The sequence below is a fragment of the Mugil cephalus genome, chromosome 19 (genome assembly GCF_022458985.1).
Source record: "Mugil cephalus isolate CIBA_MC_2020 chromosome 19, CIBA_Mcephalus_1.1, whole genome shotgun sequence".
NCBI classification, from domain to species: domain Eukaryota; kingdom Metazoa; phylum Chordata; class Actinopteri; order Mugiliformes; family Mugilidae; genus Mugil; species Mugil cephalus.
In genome coordinates this window covers 2301703-2317965 of record NC_061788.1, presented here as the reverse complement: position 1 = coordinate 2317965, position 16263 = coordinate 2301703, and the positions used below count along the sequence as shown (strand labels likewise).

Sequence of the window (16263 nt, the reverse complement as noted above, 5' to 3'; positions counted from 1 at the left end):
TTTCCTTCCAGCGAGGAAAAAAAAATCCTTTAATCTTTCCCGAGGCAGCGCCGAGTGCGCATGCGCGAACACTTACCCACCAGGTAAACTCCACCATGGCGGCGAGAGGCCATGTGCAAGACCCCAACGACAGGAGACTCAGACCTATATACGGTAAGCTTTCAATGGGAAGTTACATTTTTATGCGCGTTTGGAGGGTTAGCGGACGAGGACGGGCGTTATACCGGCGCATGTGTTGGATCGAGGGGCTGCGGGAGTCGGAGGGCAGCGATGCGGCCCCTCCATCCAAAGCCACGGACTCGGCTACCCGCAGCGCCCAATGACAGTGCACCTTGCCCGGTCTGAAACCAAGCCCCCCACCGGGGTGGGACGCCGGGTCGCTGCATGAAACCTCGTTAAAGCTGTGGATATTCTCGGTGGTGTGTTGTGGCTCTGCACATTTACTTGTTTGTTTATTTAATTTTAATCGACCGGTTTCGCTCACTCTCAAAGTCGAAGTGCTTTCTCCTTTTTTTTTTTTTTTTTTTTTTTTAAGCTAACGATGCTAACTGTTTGACAGCTAGCATAGCATGCTAATGTGTCGGCTAACTAGCCAAGTAGCTCGGGACATTCAGCAAGTGGACAAAATAGATAAAAGTTGTATGTCTGTGTGGACTATTTGCTTCATGTTGACTCGTTTTTCCTCTGTAATCGGAGTCCACTCTGAAGCTTTAGCTAGGCTAAGCTAAATCCGGGGACATTTACAGCTCGCAGATGGAAGAAGAATTGAATGTTACCAGTATGAAATGTACAAACAGAGGCAATTACGGTTTCATTTATTTTGACGTATTTATACATATTTAAACATATTTGAACTGCTATGTCTGTAATGTCAATAGCAGCGCGACCGGCTACCGTAATAGTTGCATTCTGCGGGCAACATGCTCACTCGCTCGGTCCATCCGGCTACCGTAATAACCGTTGTTGTAGTCTGCGCGCAACATTTTCTCATTCATAAAAAGGCTAAAATCGGGGACAGCTTTAGCCGAAGGACAGGTCATCCAAAACGGGGGCTGTCCCCAATATTCGGGGACGTCTGATGGTCACCCTAGGTTAGCATCCAGCTAGCATTTGCTCCACATAACGGTTTAAGGGCAATGATTCGAGCTAGGCTAGCTAGTTAGCCTGCTAGCCGTGGAGCTGTCACAAACTTCTCATAGAGCCGCTAAAGACACGAAACAGCGGAGATAACGGGTTTATTTGCGAATGAATTCATCAGAAAGCAATGTTTTGTGATGTTTTTGTTTTTAATTTAGTTATTATTAGCGTTTTACTCAGCAAAAACAATCAGCTGGCTGGCTTTGTTTTTAATGTCCCTTCAGTCTTATTTCAAAGGGCAGCGGTGGAGTTTTAAGTTATTAATTTACTTAAACTTGACAGCTGTAATGTAATTTATGTAAATATTTTATGAGATTAATCTAAACTGATACAGTCTCTGAGGATTTTATTTGAATCTCCAGGCTCTTAATGATTTCTGGTCTTTTTACTTTTTCTTCTTCGTCTTCTCTTTGTCTCCTTTTCTTCTTCTACTGCTTGGTGTGTTTTTTTTATTATTTCTTCTTCGTCTTATTTTCTTCTCTTTTGTCTTACTTTCTTCTTTTTTTCTCTGTCTTTTTTTTTACTTCTTTTCTTCTTCCTCTTTCCTTCTTCTTGTTTTCTTTTTCTTATTTTCTTGGTCTTATACTTTTCTTCTTCTTCTTCTTCTGTGGTGTTGGTTTGAACAGACAGAATAGACACATGACACAACCACATTGTACCGTCTGGCTCGGTTAATTTTGGCACCCAGCTGTCCCGAGGAGGCTGAACCGAGGCGTCCACACTCTCAGAAACACTTTACGAAATCGCTTTTACTGGAGCGTCAGCGCAGAATAGATTAAATCATCGATGCATTTCTCAATATTTAAAGTTCAACCGTTTTGTCTGAGCAGTTCTCTGTCACGTAAGACGAAGAAAAGGAGCAAATTTCACACAGATGTGATCTGACATGTACGTGTTCACATCAAAACATTAATTAACTGTAGTAGTTTATTGGTGAAGAGAAGCATCACATCTACTGGAAATGGAACAAAAGAAGAAGAGCAGGAAGATGAAGAGACAGGAGGATGAGATGAAGAAGAAAAGGAGGAGTAGTAGAAAGAAGAGGAAGAAATAGATGGTAAAGAGGAGATGAGGAAGGAGTAGAAGCTGTTAAAAAGGAGGAAGAGGATGGTGATGTAAGGAAAAAGAGGAGATGCAGAATGTGATGAACATCCAAACATAATCTAATGAGATGAGGAGGAGGAGGAAGGATAAGACAAGAGTAGAAGAAGAAAGAAAATGGGAAAACGGGAGGAGAGAAAAAGAGTAAAGTTTGGAAGCGTTGAGCTTTATTTATTTCAAATATATTCAAAAGAAAAGGATAAAAAAATAGAAGAAAGAAACAATATATTCAAAATGGAGCGGGAGGAAGTAAAACTTGCCGAGTCACATCAGTTATTTGACTTAAATACTTCCATATTTTACAGTCCCTCTGTCTAAAAGACAGAACAATAAATAAAGTAAATAATAACATAAATTACTGGTAACACTGAAAAGGAGTTGGTGGAGTTTTTCTTTTGCAGAGTGCACATTGTTTGTAGATTTCTTTTGCAAGCAGACAGACTCAGAATAGATTTATTCCAGATTTCCTTTTCCTCCAGGAGGTTTTCATTCTCATTCTTACAGGAATAGTAATTGTGTTGTGCGTTGTCCTTTTTGTTTCTCCAGACTATCTGGACAATGGGAACAATAAAATGGCGATACAGCAGGCGGACAAACTGCTGAAGAAACACAAGGACCTGCACTGTGCCAAGGTGGGCGCCTCAAAGAAAGAGCTGAGCTGAGCTGACTTTAGTTGGTCTGCACGGAGGATTTCTAGTTTCTCTGAAACTTCTCTCGTCTCGTCTCGTCTCCAGGTCCTGAAGGCCATCGGCCTCCAGAGGACGGGGAAGCAGGACGAAGCTTTCACGCTGGCCCAGGAAGTAGCGACGCTAGAGCCGACTGACGACAACTCCCTGCAGGCCCTGACTATTCTGTACAGAGAGATGCATCGTCGTGAGTTTTTTAATTTTTATTTTATTGATTGGTTTGTTTGTTTGAGTGTGATGCACGTTACTGAGCCATCTACATAATATGTTTAAATGAGAAAAAGAATAAATCTCAAGCATCCATCAGCTCATACAACAGAAAATAAGCTTTGCAATAAATACCATCATCTCTGATAAACTCCAAAGTAACGCCTCAGACCTCAGGGACGAGTTTACTTTGATAATAACTGAATAAATGAAGGTTTTATTGACACTGACCGGGTTGAATGTGTTTGACAGCGGAGCTGGTGACGAAGCTGTACGAGGCCGCGGTGAAGAAGGTTCCTCTCAGCGAGGAGTATCACTCCCACCTCTTCATGGCCTACGCTCGGGTCGGAGAGTACAAGAAGATGCAGCAGGTGAGAAGAAGTCGCGTTAACTGCGAACGCGTTAATTAACCGACTGTCACTGATCAGACGCTAACGAACGTCGCGTCTTCACGCTCCACAGGCGGGAATGGCCTTGTACAAAATCGTCCCCAAGAACCCGTATTACTTCTGGTCCGTCATGAGTCTGGTGATGCAGGTAGGGGGCGCTGTCTCCTGAGTTCACATCCTTCTCCAGGTGGTTTTTTGTGGACTTTGAAAACGATGTTTGTGTTTTTTTTATTTCTGAAGGCGATTTCAGCGCAGGACGAAAAACTGTCCCAGACCATGTTCCTGCCTCTGGCTGAACGCATGGTGGAGAAGATGGTGAAGGAGGAGAAGATCGAAGCGGAAGCTGAGGTGAGATCACAATCAAAACCTCACACGAGTACCGATCAGGCATAACATTATGACCACCTCATGTCTAGGTGGGTGCTACTTGTTGAAGGCCACGTCCACACAGGCCAAAACTATCTTTTTATCTCTGGTTTTCCTTGGTGTCGTTTCGAGAATTTCTCCATAAACATCGATCCAATGCAAAACCACATCTAGTTGTAGAAAAATAGTTCCAAAAAATCCAGATTCATCATGCTGGTCGGTCTAAACGTGCAGGACTTATTCGTGTGGACGTGGTCTGAGTAACGTCCGCATGAATGAATGTCGGGTCCAAAAGTTTCCCAGGAGAACGTTTAGTTATCACAGGATGGTTTAAATGTCCCGTCAGTGGTCATAATGTTGTGGCTGATGAGTTGTCTTTGGTTTTAAAGCACTGATATGTGTGTGTGTTTTGGTCGTGACCGTAGGTGCAGCTGTATTTCATGATCCTGGAGCGTTTGGGGAAATGTGTGGAGGCTCTGGACGTGATCCGAGGTCCACTGGGAGGTTCGTCAGCGCTGCATCGGTTCGGTGTTTGTTAATCTTCTGGCGGCAGGTTTAGGTTTGAGTTCATCGTGCGTGTTTCCACAGAGAAGTTGACCAGTGAGCTGCAGAGCAGAGAAACCAAGTGTATGAAGCTGTACCAGCGGCTGCAGCGCTGGCCCGAGTGTAACGCTTTGGCTCACAAGCTGCTGCTCAAGAAGTGAGTGTTAAAGTCATTAATACGTCATGAAATGCAGCAGCTGATTAATGGATAAACAGCATCTTCCCTGATCACACAGCGTTTAATCAGAGCTGCTGCCGTCGTGTTTTTACTTCCTCCGTAATTAATCACACGTTCGTTCCTCTCGTCTAGTCCTGATGATTGGCAGTTCTACCCCTCCTACTTCGACTCCCTCTTCCACCTCATGGACCAGTCGTGGAGTCCTCCAGACGATGGAGAGCAGTGAGTCTTTCATTTTTTATTTCTAATAAATGAGTTGAAACATTTAAACATTAGAAACGTTTAAAAGTTTCATAGAAGCTGAATCATCAGAGCATGAAAACATGAACCAGTCCTGAAAATAGAGAAACAAATAAAACACATGAGATTAAACGAGATTAAACAACAAACCAGGATGGAAGGAGTCAAAGAGAAGGAGGAAGGGAACGAGGAAGAAAAGAGGGAAGGAAGGATGAAAGAATTAAAGGAAGGAAGGAGGAAAGAGAGAAGGAAAGAAAAGGAGGAAGGGAAGAGAAGGAAGGATGTGGAAGGGAAGGATGGAAAGAATAACAGAAGGAAAGAGGGAAGGAAAGAAGAAGAGAAAGAAGGAAAGAACACGAGAAGGAAGGATGGACATGAGGAAGGAAGGGAAGAGGGAATGAACAAGGAAGAAGAGGGAAGTAAAGAGAAGGGAGGATGAAATAATTAATGAATGAAGGATGGAAAGAATGAGGGAAGAAGGAAGGGAATGGGAGAAGAAATGAAAAAGGGAGGAAGGGAAGAGAAGGAAAGAACAAGAGAAGGAAGGAAGGGAAGAAAAAAGTGAAAGAACAAGGAAGAAAAGAAGGAAGGAAGGATGAAGGAAAGTAAAGAAGCAAGGATGTAAGAATTAATGAAGGAAGGAAAGAATGAGGGAAGAAAGGATGAAGAGAAGGAAAGAATGAAGGGAGGAGAGAGAAGGAATGAAAAAAGGAGGAAGAGAAGGAAGGATGTGGAAGGGAAGAATGGAAACAATAACAACAGAAGGAAAGAGGGAAGGAAGGAAGAAGAGAATGAAAGAAGGAAGGAGAAGGAAGGAACACGAGAAGGAAGGATGGACAGGAAGGAAGGAAAGAGGGAATGAACAAGGAAGAAGAGGGAAGTAAAGAGAAGGGAGGATGAAATAATGAATTAATGAATGATGGAAAGAATGAGGGAAGAAAGAAGGGAATGGGAGAAGGAATGAAAAAGGGAGGAAGGGAAGAGAAGGAAAGAACAACAGAAGGAAGGAAGGGACGAAAAAAGTGAAAGAACAAGGAAGAAAAGAGGGAAGGAAGGATGTAAGAATTAGAGAAGGAAGGAAAGAATGAGGGAAGAGAAAAGGGAACGGGAGAAGAAAGAAAAGAGGGAAGGAAGGATGAAGAGAAGGAAAGAAGGGAAGGTTGGAAAGAATAACAAAGGAGGGAATGAATGAGTGAATGAATGATCGATCTTTGGTTCTAAGCTGTTTCTGTAAATGATCGTGTTAAACTGTGTGAATGATGAACAGCTGTTCCGAGGGGCCGGTCCATCACACCGTGGCCGACGTGGTGAGGTTCGTGGAGGAGAGGATAAAGGGGGAGGACGGGAAGGAGTCCAGGTCCCTGAGGGGTCCGTACCTGGCCCGCCTAGAACTGATCCACCGGCTGAGAGGGAGGGGCTCCCCCGACCAGAGCCTGCTGGGTAAAATGCTCACAAACCATAACGATACAGAGATGATGCTGATGCTGGTGCTGATGCTGCGGTCGTTGCCGTTGGTTACGGTGTGTTTGGCTGTGAACAGGTGACCCTCTGGAGCTGATGGTCCAGTTCTTTGGGAGGTTCGGAGATAAACCCTGCTGCATCACAGACCTCAAAATATACCTCCACCTGCTCCCCCCCGAGCAACACGTTCAGGTAACAACGCTGCTCCTCCTCCTCCTCCTCCTCCTCCTCCTCCTCCTCCTCCTCCTCCTCCTCCTTCTCTTCTGTCTCTTCTGTCTTCCTCCTTCTTGTTCCTTCTGCTTCCTCTTCATTTATTCTTCTTCTTCCCCCTCCCTCCTCCTCCTCCCCCCCTCCCTCCTTCCTCCTCCTCCTCCTCATCCCGCCTTTTCCTCTTCTACCTTCCCATTCCTCCTTCATCTTCCTTCCTCCTTCTTGTTCCTTCTGCTTCCTCCTTCCTCCTCATTTATTCTTCTTCCTCATTCCTCCGCCTTCCTCGTTCTACCTCTTCCTTTTTCCTCCCTCTCCTCTCTTCTCCCCCTTCTTTCTCTTCCCTCCTCCTCATTTTTCCTTCTTCCTCCTTATCCTCCTCCTTTCTTCTTCCTCTTCCCCGTTCTTTTCCTCCCTCCTCTTACTCCTTCCTCTTTCTTTTTCTACCTTCCCATGTCTCCTCCACATTCTTCATCCTTCCTCCTCCTCCCCCTTTTTCTCTTCTACCTTCCCATTCCTCCTTCATCTTTTGTCTTCCTCCTTCTTGTTCCTTCTGCTTCCTCCTTCCTCCTCATTTATTCTTCTTCTTCCTCCTTCCTCCTTCCTCTTCCTTCTTCCTCCTTCCTCCTCATTTATTCTTCTTCTTCCTCCTTCCTCTTCCTCCTTCCTCCTTCCTCCTTCCTCCTTCCTCCTTCCTCCTTCCTCCTTCCTCTTCCTTCTTCCTCCTTCCTCTTCCTCCTTCCTCCTTCCTCTTCCTCTTCCTCCTTCCTCCTTCCTCCTCCCTCTTCCTTCTTCCTCCTTCCTCCTCATTTATTCTTCTTCTTCCTCCTTCCTCTTCCTCTTCCTCTTCCTCTTCCTCCTTCCTCCTTCCTCTTCCTTCTTCCTTCTTCCTCCTTCATCCTCATTTCTTCTTCTTCCTCCTCCTTCCTCCTTCCTCCTCCCTCCTCCTCCTTCCTCCTCCTCCCTCCTCCTCCTTCATCTTTCTTCTTCTACCTTCCCATGTCTCCTCCTCCTTCCTCCTCCAGGTCCAGGTCTGTCCCAGTCATGGATCATTACTTCCTGTCTCTAAAATAAACCTGATCTTATTTTTTCTTTATTGTCTAAAACCAAACCTTTAAATCCTAAAACCGTCTCTGATCCAGGTCAGAACCAGGTTTAAATTCTCTCCTCGTCTCTTTAAATATCTTCTTAAACATCTTCATCCTCCTGATCTGACTCTTTGACACGTTTGATGCCCATCTCCGTTGCCGTGGTGATCACGTCTCAATCCGTGTCTCTCGTGTCTTTTGTGTTCACCAGTTCATTAATCGTCTGAGCGAGGCCGTCCCTCTGACCGAGCGTCAGGACGACGGCGGCGTCTTCTCGTTTCCCGCCGACACCAGAGCTCTTCAGAGGCACCTGTGTGTGTGTCAGCTGAGCCGAGCGCTCGGCCTCCATCGCTCTCTGGACGTGGACGGGAAGCTGAGGCTGATCTCTGAGCTCAAGGCCCATTACCGCCACGGCCTCAAGTTCGGTGAGAAGGGGGGGGGTCGGAGGGGAGGGGCTATGTGGGACGTTGTCAACGGCAACGTGGGTGTTACCATGACGGCAGCCGTGATGAGGAGGAGGTGGAGGATGATCATCCTTCCTCATCTATCTTTCCTTCTCCTCATCTTCTCCCTCCTCCACCTTCTTCATCTCCTTCATCTTGTTCCTCCCAACTCTTTCTCCTTCTCTTTCCTTCTCATATCCCCCCTTATCGTTCCTCCTTCTCCTCCTCCTCCTTCTACTTCTTCTCTTCTTCTCCCTAGTCCTTCCTCTTCCATCTCTTTCCTCCTTTTCCTTCTTCTTCCTCCCTCCTCCTGCTCCTTCCTCCTTCTATTCCCCCTTATCCCTCCTCCTCCTCCTCCTCCTTCTTCTTCTTCTTCTTCTTCTTCTTCTTCTTCTTCTTCTTCCTCCTCCTTCTTCATCTTCTTCCTCCTCCTTCCTTCCTTATCCTCCCTCGTTCACCCTCTTCCATCTCTTTCCTTCATCTCCTCCTATATCATGTTTCTGCTTTATTGTTTTTCTTTATCCATCACTGCTTCTTCTCCTCCTTCCTCCTCCACCTCCTTCTCCTCCTTCATCCACCTCTTTCCTTATTCTCCTTCCTTCTCCATCCATTTCCTTCTTCTTCTCTGTTCTGTTCTCCTTCCTCCTCCTTCTTTCTTCTTCTTCTTTGGTTTTACCGCTACAGTCAAAGCTGTTTTGTCTCTTCAGCTGTTTTCATGTTAACATCAGACCTGGTTCATTCTTAAGATCCTGTCTCGTCCTCGTTTCCTTGGTCCTGATGTGGACGTCCTCTGACTGGTTGTTTGTCCTGATGTGGACGTCCTCTGACTGGTTGTCTGTCTCCGTCTCTAACAGGGAAGAACGCTCTGAAGACGGAGCTCCAGTTCTCAGACATGTATTGTCTAATGGCGGCTCACGTTTACATCGACCTGTGGACGGAGACCGGTGAGTGTCTCAGTCTCTAAATGTCTCTAAATGTCTCTAAATAACTAACTCGATGTGTGTGTGGGGTGTAGGTGATGAAGACATGGCCTGGCAGAGTCTGGGTGTCCTCCAGGAGGGTCTGTCCCACAGTCAGTCCAACGCCCAGTTCAAGCTGCTCCTGCTCCTCCTCTACTGTCGCCTTGGAGCCTTCGAGCCGGTGGTCGACCTTTACTCCAGCCTGGACGCCAAGCACGTCCAACACGACACCATCGGGTCTGTGACATCACAGCTCTGCCCCAGAACCAGATAATTAACTAATTAGTAGAAGAACTCTGTCCTAGAACCAGATAATTAACTAATTAGTAGAAGAACTGTCCTAGAACCAGATAATTAACTAATTAATAGAAGAACTTTGTCCTAGAACCAGATAATTAACTAATTAATAGAAGAACTGTCCTAGAACCAGATAATTAACTGATTAATAGAAGAACTGTCCTAGAACCAGATAATTAACTGATTAATAGAAGAGCTGTCCTAGAACCAGATAATTAACTAATTAATAGAAGAACTGTCCTAGAACCAGATAATTAACTAATTAATAGAAGAACTGTCCTAGAACCAGATAATTAACTAATTAATAGAAGAACTGTCCTAGAACCAGATAATTAACTAATTAATAGAAGAACTGTCCTAGAGAACCAGATAATTAACTAATTATGTAGAAGAACTCTGTCTAGAACAGAATTAACTAATTAGTAGAAGAACTCTATCCTAGAACCAGATAATTAACTAATTAATAGAAGAACTGTCCTAGAACCAGATAATTAACTAATTAATAGAAGAACTGTCCTAGAACCAGATAATTAACTATTTAGTAGAAGAACTCTGTCCTAGAACCAGAACCAGGTTTGATTCTCTCCTCGTCTGTAAATGATCTGTAGAAACTCCTCAAACATTACCTTGTCTCAAATATCTTTATCCTCCTGATCTGACTCTGGCATCTTTTGTCTTCCAGGTTCCTGTTAACCCGTTACGCCGAGTCTCTCGGTCACTTTGCTGCAGCCTCCCAGTCCTGTAACTTCTCCCTCAGGTTTTTCCACTCGAACCAGAAAGATGTAAGTCTATGATTTTAATCCCTGAGGTTTTAACATCCTCCATCTCAGAGTCTGCTCCATCATTTTATGTGTGTTTGCTCCTCCTGTCCAGACCTCAGAGTACATCATCCAGGCCTACAAGTACGGAGCCTTTGAGAAGATCCCAGAGTTCATTGCTCTCAGGAACCGGTTGAACCAGTCGCTTCACTTCGCTCAGGTCCGTACTGAGAGGATGCTGCTGGATCTGTTCCTGGAGGCCGACATGTAAGAACACCATCAAACAAAAATAATAAAATCCTTTCCTTATTTTTCGTACTTCATGTAGGTCTTTAACCCCTAATGGTCTTAAAAGTCTTAAATTCAACTTATAATGATCTTAAAAAGTCTTAAATTTAACCCATTGTTGTCGCCAAATCTTACATTTAATCTATAATTGTCTTAGTCTTAAATTTAAGCCATAATGATCTTAAAAAGTCTTAAATTTAGCCCAAAGTGATCTTAAAAAATCTCAAATTTAACTTATAGTGGTCTTAAAAAGTCTTAAATTTAATCTATAATGGTCTTAAAAGTCTTAAATTTAACCCATAATGATCTTAAAGTCCTAAATTTAGCCCATAGTGATCTTAAAAAATCTCAAATTTAACTTATAGTGGTCTTAAAAAGTCTAAAATTTAATCTATAATGGTCTTAAAAAGTCTTAAATTTAACACATTATAGTCTTAAAGTCTTAAATTTAACCCATAACGGTCTTAAAAGTCTTTAATTTAACCGATACTGGTCTTAAAAGTCTTAAATTTAACCTATAGTTATCTTAAAAAGTCTCCTGTTCAAACCTGTTGTGAAGTATTTTGTCCGCTTCATATTTATCTTCTGTTTGCTTTCCAGTGTGTTGAGTCTGGAGGAGAGTGTGAAGGCCATGTCTTTGTCTGCAGAGGAGGACGACATCCCCTGGGACAGTATGAGGGACAACAGAGACCTAACGGTGTTCACCAGCTGGGAGCCTAAAGACAGGTACGATCCGTCTTTAGTTTAAGAAGAAGAAGAAGAAGAAGAAGAACTGTTGTTCCTCGTATCGACCCGTGAGCCTCTTCCTTCCACAGACAGCTGAGTGACGAGCACCGGCGTCAGTCTCTGGAGGAGGAGACCACGTGGCTGAGGATACGCTCCCTGACGCTCCGCCTCCTCGCCTCGCTCGCCACCCTCGGCCACGCCCCCTCGCAGCAGAACTCGGAGGTGTCCAACGAGAACGGCGTCGGGGACAAGACGTCGAGCCTCAGCGGGCTCCTCTCTCAGCTCAACCAGACGCTACAGACAGCAGCTCAGACGGACACAGAGAGACGCACACAGGTACCGACAGCGGAGTTTACACCTGGAACACTTTAATTAACACAATTTAAATTTAAATTTAAATCTAGAGAATGGTTCTGGAAATATTTTTAACTTATTTTTAGCGTTCATTTTAAACATTTCAAGTTTATTCCCAAATTTCGTTAGTCTAAGAAATAACACAATAGCCCGAGTTTGAAATTTTATTTTTTTTCATATTGTAGCAATGAGTCATAAAATGACTTGGGCCATTATGCTGTTAGGCCAACGACTTTTTAAATAATTAGTATTTATTTTTCATTATTATAAACTACTGGAAATCTGAATAAACCTGAAAAACTATATGAAAATAATCTTGACATTTTGACACTTTTTTTTTATTCTTTTAATTCTTAAATGAAGAAATTAAGAGATAACGCTTTGGGAGGAAAATGAGATAAACAAATAAATAAAATAAAATAAAATAAAAATATAAAAAAATATATTTTAAACAAAATATTAAAAATATGGCAAAAAGTCATAATTTTTTTAGCATTATTTAGAAATTTTGGGGAAAAAAGATTAAATGACCCTTAAAAAAAACAACAACAACAAAAAAACATGAAATGTTTAAAGACGGCTTCATATTAGGTAATCTTGATTTTTTTTTTTTATTCTTTTAATTTTTAAGATTAAGAGAGGTTTTTGAAAATGAGAGGGTTGAGGGTAAATAAATAAAATTGTCTTAAGAAATCCTAAATATTAGAAAAATCCTTTACTATTAATGAGGAAATATTACAAATGTGACAATAGTCCTGACATTGTGAGAATTATTTAGAAAATCTGGGAATAAGCCAGAAAAAAAATGTAAATAATAATAATATTTAAAAAAAGAGAATAATCTTGGAATTGTGGGAATGATTCTGAATAATGTTTACAGGAATCCTAATAATGTGGGAATAACATTCCTCAGACACATATTTACATTTTCTCTGCACGTATTGCACATAAAATATCTATAAGACTATGACATAAAAGCCAGCGTGGTGGATTAACGTCTCCAGGCGTCTTGCTCAGCCGATGATGTGTTTATTGTTGTTTTTGTTCCAGTATCCGTTCCTGGGCCCCCCCTCCACCCGTCTGGCCTCCGCTCTGTCCAGTGGAAGCTGCCAGTGCCAGGCTGCAGCGCTGCAGCTGTCGGTTCACCTCCAGGAGCTGGAGACGGCCGGACTCGGTGAGGAGACGGGACTAGAACACCACCTCCAAAGAAAAAAAAATAAACAAATAAATCAGAAAACCTTTATTTATTTGTCTCCAGGGGTCAATTCAGGAGACTGAGTTAAAATAAGTAACATGGAATAAATATAATACATGTATAAAATAAATGAAAAACGCAAACCTGAAAATATAATTAGAAGGTTTTGGAAAAGAGTTTCAGGATTGTTATTAACTAAACCCAAATCCCATCTGAACTACGACTTCTTCTTCTTCTGTTCTAATTGTGCAGAGTCAAAGCTGCCAAAAATCAAAAAGTAGAAGAAGATGAGGAAAGCGGGAAGAAGAAGGAGAGAAGGATTCCTCCTCCTCCTCTCATCTTCTTCTTCCTCCTTCATTCCTTCAGTCATCTCATTAAAGAACTTGACCTGTACATCTCCAGAGTTTTATATTCATCCTCCTTCTCCTCTTCCTCCTAGATGAGTCGTCGGAGCTTCAGACTCAGATCTGTAACGGTTTCAAATCTTTAGTAGTTCAACTTCAAGGTGAGTTCAGGCCCAGATTATGTCTGCATTATCTCTGGATTCTATTTTATCTCTTATCCTTCATGTTTCCTGTCGTCTCTCCACAGAAATACTCAATAAATGCAAAGGAGATTTATTGGAGATGAAGGAGAACAAATTAAAAACCCGGCCGTCGTTATTAGAAAACCTGATCTTCTTTGTAGAGGTGAGTCCTCGTCTTCAGCCTCTGGCGTTAAACTCTCCGGGTGTTAAACTCGTGGAGTTAAACTCTCCTGGTGTTAAACTCTCCTGGTGTTAAACTCGTGGCGTTAAATTCTCCTGGTGTTAAACTTGTGGTGTTAAACTCCTGGTGTGTGGTTTCTGTGAACAGACGGTGAGTGTGGTCTTGTGGACGGCTGGTCACTGCGCTAAGATCCTCCGGCCACTGAAGAGCAGCCTACAGAAGAAGAAGAAGAAGAAAAAGGACGTGAACACGGCTCTGGTAACAATTTAATCCTCTGATGAGTTTAGTCTGAGAGAAACAAAGAGGCTGAGTCTAGACGATGAGGACCAAACATCTCCCCTCTCCTCCCCCTCTCCTCCAGCCGGTGGTGGTTTGTGGCTTCCAGGAGTTGACGGGGAGTTTGCAGGACCTGCTCTCCCAGACTTTGGAGCACATAAGGGGTCAAGAGTCCAACGTGACGGCCCTGAAGCTGGCTGCTTTAACCCTGGAAGGACACACTGAGGTGAGAACTAATAAAGTACTTACATGAGACTTTTTTAACTAATAAAGTACTTAAATGAGACTTTTTTAACTTCATAGCACTTAGATGAGACTTTTTTAACTAGTAAAATACTAAGATGAGACTTTTTAAACTAATAAAGTACTAGGTGAGACTTTTTTGACTAAAAGTATTTAGATGACACTTTTTTTGACAAATGAAGTACTTGGGTGAGACTTTTTTGACTAATGAAGTACTTGGATGAGACTTTTTTGACTAATAAAATACTTGGATGAGACTTTTTTGACTAATGAAATACTTGGATGAGATTTTTTTAACTAATAAAGTATTTAGATGAGACTTTTTTAACTAGTAAAATACTTAGATGAGACTTTTTAAACTAGTAAAATACTTAGATGAGACTTTTTTTAACTAATAGAGTACTTAGATGAGGCTTTTTAACTAGTAAAGTACTAGATGAGACTTTTTTGACAAATAAAGTATTTAGATGAGACTTTTTTGACTAATAAAGTACTTAGATGACACTTTTTTAACTAGTAAAATACTTAGATGAGACTTTTTTGACTACTGAAGTATTTAGGTGAGACTTTTTAAACTAAAGTACTTTGATGAGACTTTTTTGGCTAATAATGTACTTGGATGAGACTTTTTTAACTAATAATGTACTAGATGAGACTTTTTGGACTAATAAAGTATTTAGATGAGACTTTTTTGACTACTGAAGTACTTGGATGAGACTTTTTTTTATAATAAAGTACTTGGATGAGACTTTTTTGAATAATAAAGTACTAGATAAGACGTCCCTTTATGTTATTTTTTCTTATCATTTCTCTCTCTGTTCCAGGAGGAGGCGTCTTTTACTAAAGCTGCTATGGACAAGGTGCAGAGCAGTTACCTGCGCTCGTTACAGGAGGTGGGAGATCTGCTGAGGAAGAGGGTGGAGACTTTAAAGAACCTCAAGATCTGATTAAAACGACTGCACCACCACCACCACCATCACCATCACCACCAACAACCACCCAAACCCTCCTTCCTCTCCTCCTCTCGGTCGTTCCCTGGATCCTTCGACTCTCACTCTCACCTGGACTCTGGAACATTTCAACTCTAATCGCACATAAAAGCTCGATAGTAAAACTCACGTCGGTTATAAGTGAAAACCAGGACCTTTTAAAAGAAAAATAAATAAAAATAAAAAAATATATAGATCATGTTAGAAGAATCAAACAAAAAATACGTTTTAGAAGAACTAATAAATTATTGTACATAGAGGAAAAACGCAAACTCCTCGACTAGATGAGAATATAAAGACACAATAAACCACTATCCTGTTTGTCGCTCGGTTACGTTTCGTCTGTTTTTTGTTTTTTTGGTTTCTGGAAGTAAAGACACTTCACTCTGAGGACAAACTTTCTTTCTGCTGCTTCTCCAGGCACAGTTTGAACCTGATGCACTCCTGGCTGCCAGCAGGAAAAACAAAAAACAACAAAGCCTTTAGACCGACGTTTCCTCTCATTCAGCAGTTATTTCTTTTTGTTTTGCTTTGTGCGTCTCGTGTGTGTGTGAGAGTTACTGAACCACCTCTGTCGTTGCAGTATTATTATTATTATTATTATTATTATTATGAAGAGCAAATGTTGCAGGACATTTTATATAAAGAAAAAAGAAGTTGACTTGTCTGCTGCTTTTTCTTTTATTAAATCCTATGAATAATAGTAGAAGAAGAAGTGGCTTGTGGACGAGTCTGAAAGGAGATTTTTTTTTATTTTTCTTTTTTTTTTTTCCCAAGCGGTTAAAACTACAAATGCACAAATCAAAGCGGCTTCATCATCGAGAGGATTTTCAACACCCTGACGACTTGTGATAATTTTTTTTCTTATTTTTCAGCAGCAGCGACATTTGCAGCAGTTTGGACCTAATTTGTAAATAAAATTTACAGCATCCTGTGAGGAATTTGGCGCTTTTTTTTTTTTTTTTAAACGCAGCTGCAAGGAAATGACGATCAAGATTTTTTGTGCGTGTCCTCTGTTTATGTTTTTTATTATTTTTTTTGTCATTCCTGCTTCATTCGCTTCGTCCTAAAAATAAAAATAAGTACCATCGGCTGCAGCGTTCACAATGGAGCTGCACTCGCTTTCACTATTTTTTTTTTTTTTTTTAATCAATAATTTGGTGAAAATGTGATGAACTCGTCTCATTAAGACAAAAAGACACGTGTGTCTGCTAATAAGTGAAATAAATGAAGGCTGTCTGTGTGGGTGGATCTGGAGAGGAGATGTGCTCTTGTTGTGGTTCAGAATAATGATTGACAATCTGGAGCGTCATCTCACCGCCATCTTTTTGTTAGAAAATGGAAAATAGAAACACTGGAATGTCAAAGCTTTTTTTTTTCTTTTTTAAATAAAAAAAAGGTAAATGTGAGTCTGTGCAATGTCTT

At 41.7% G+C, this 16263-nt stretch overlaps 1 protein-coding gene across 1 annotated transcript; it reads left to right on the top strand.

Moving 5' to 3' along the window:
- The first annotated feature begins 23 nt into the window (after positions 1-23).
- Positions 24-16247, top strand: naa25 (N-alpha-acetyltransferase 25, NatB auxiliary subunit). Its single transcript, XM_047570370.1, has 24 exons — positions 24-153; positions 2785-2870; positions 2973-3111; positions 3384-3502; positions 3594-3668; positions 3761-3868; positions 4312-4390; positions 4475-4586; positions 4740-4829; positions 6115-6287; positions 6388-6500; positions 7815-8028; positions 8901-8990; positions 9062-9242; positions 9985-10084; positions 10176-10327; positions 10949-11074; positions 11164-11410; positions 12479-12602; positions 13063-13128; positions 13215-13312; positions 13478-13588; positions 13692-13832; positions 14674-16247. The coding sequence occupies exons 1-24, from the start codon at positions 96-98 to the stop codon at positions 14794-14796; spliced, it is 2925 nt and encodes a 974-aa protein (XP_047426326.1). The 5' UTR covers positions 24-95; the 3' UTR covers positions 14797-16247.
- The last annotated feature ends 16 nt before the right edge of the window (positions 16248-16263 follow it).

Coding starts and splice junctions, on each gene's coding strand:
- naa25 (XM_047570370.1), top strand. CDS start 96: ATGGCGGCGAGAGGCCATGTGCAAGACCCCAACGACAGGAGACTCAGA. Junction 8,029..8,900: donor CCGCCACGGCCTCAAGTTCG/GTGAGAAGGGGG, acceptor CGTCTCTAACAG/GGAAGAACGCTCTGAAGACG. Junction 8,991..9,061: donor CGACCTGTGGACGGAGACCG/GTGAGTGTCTCA, acceptor TGTGGGGTGTAG/GTGATGAAGACATGGCCTGG.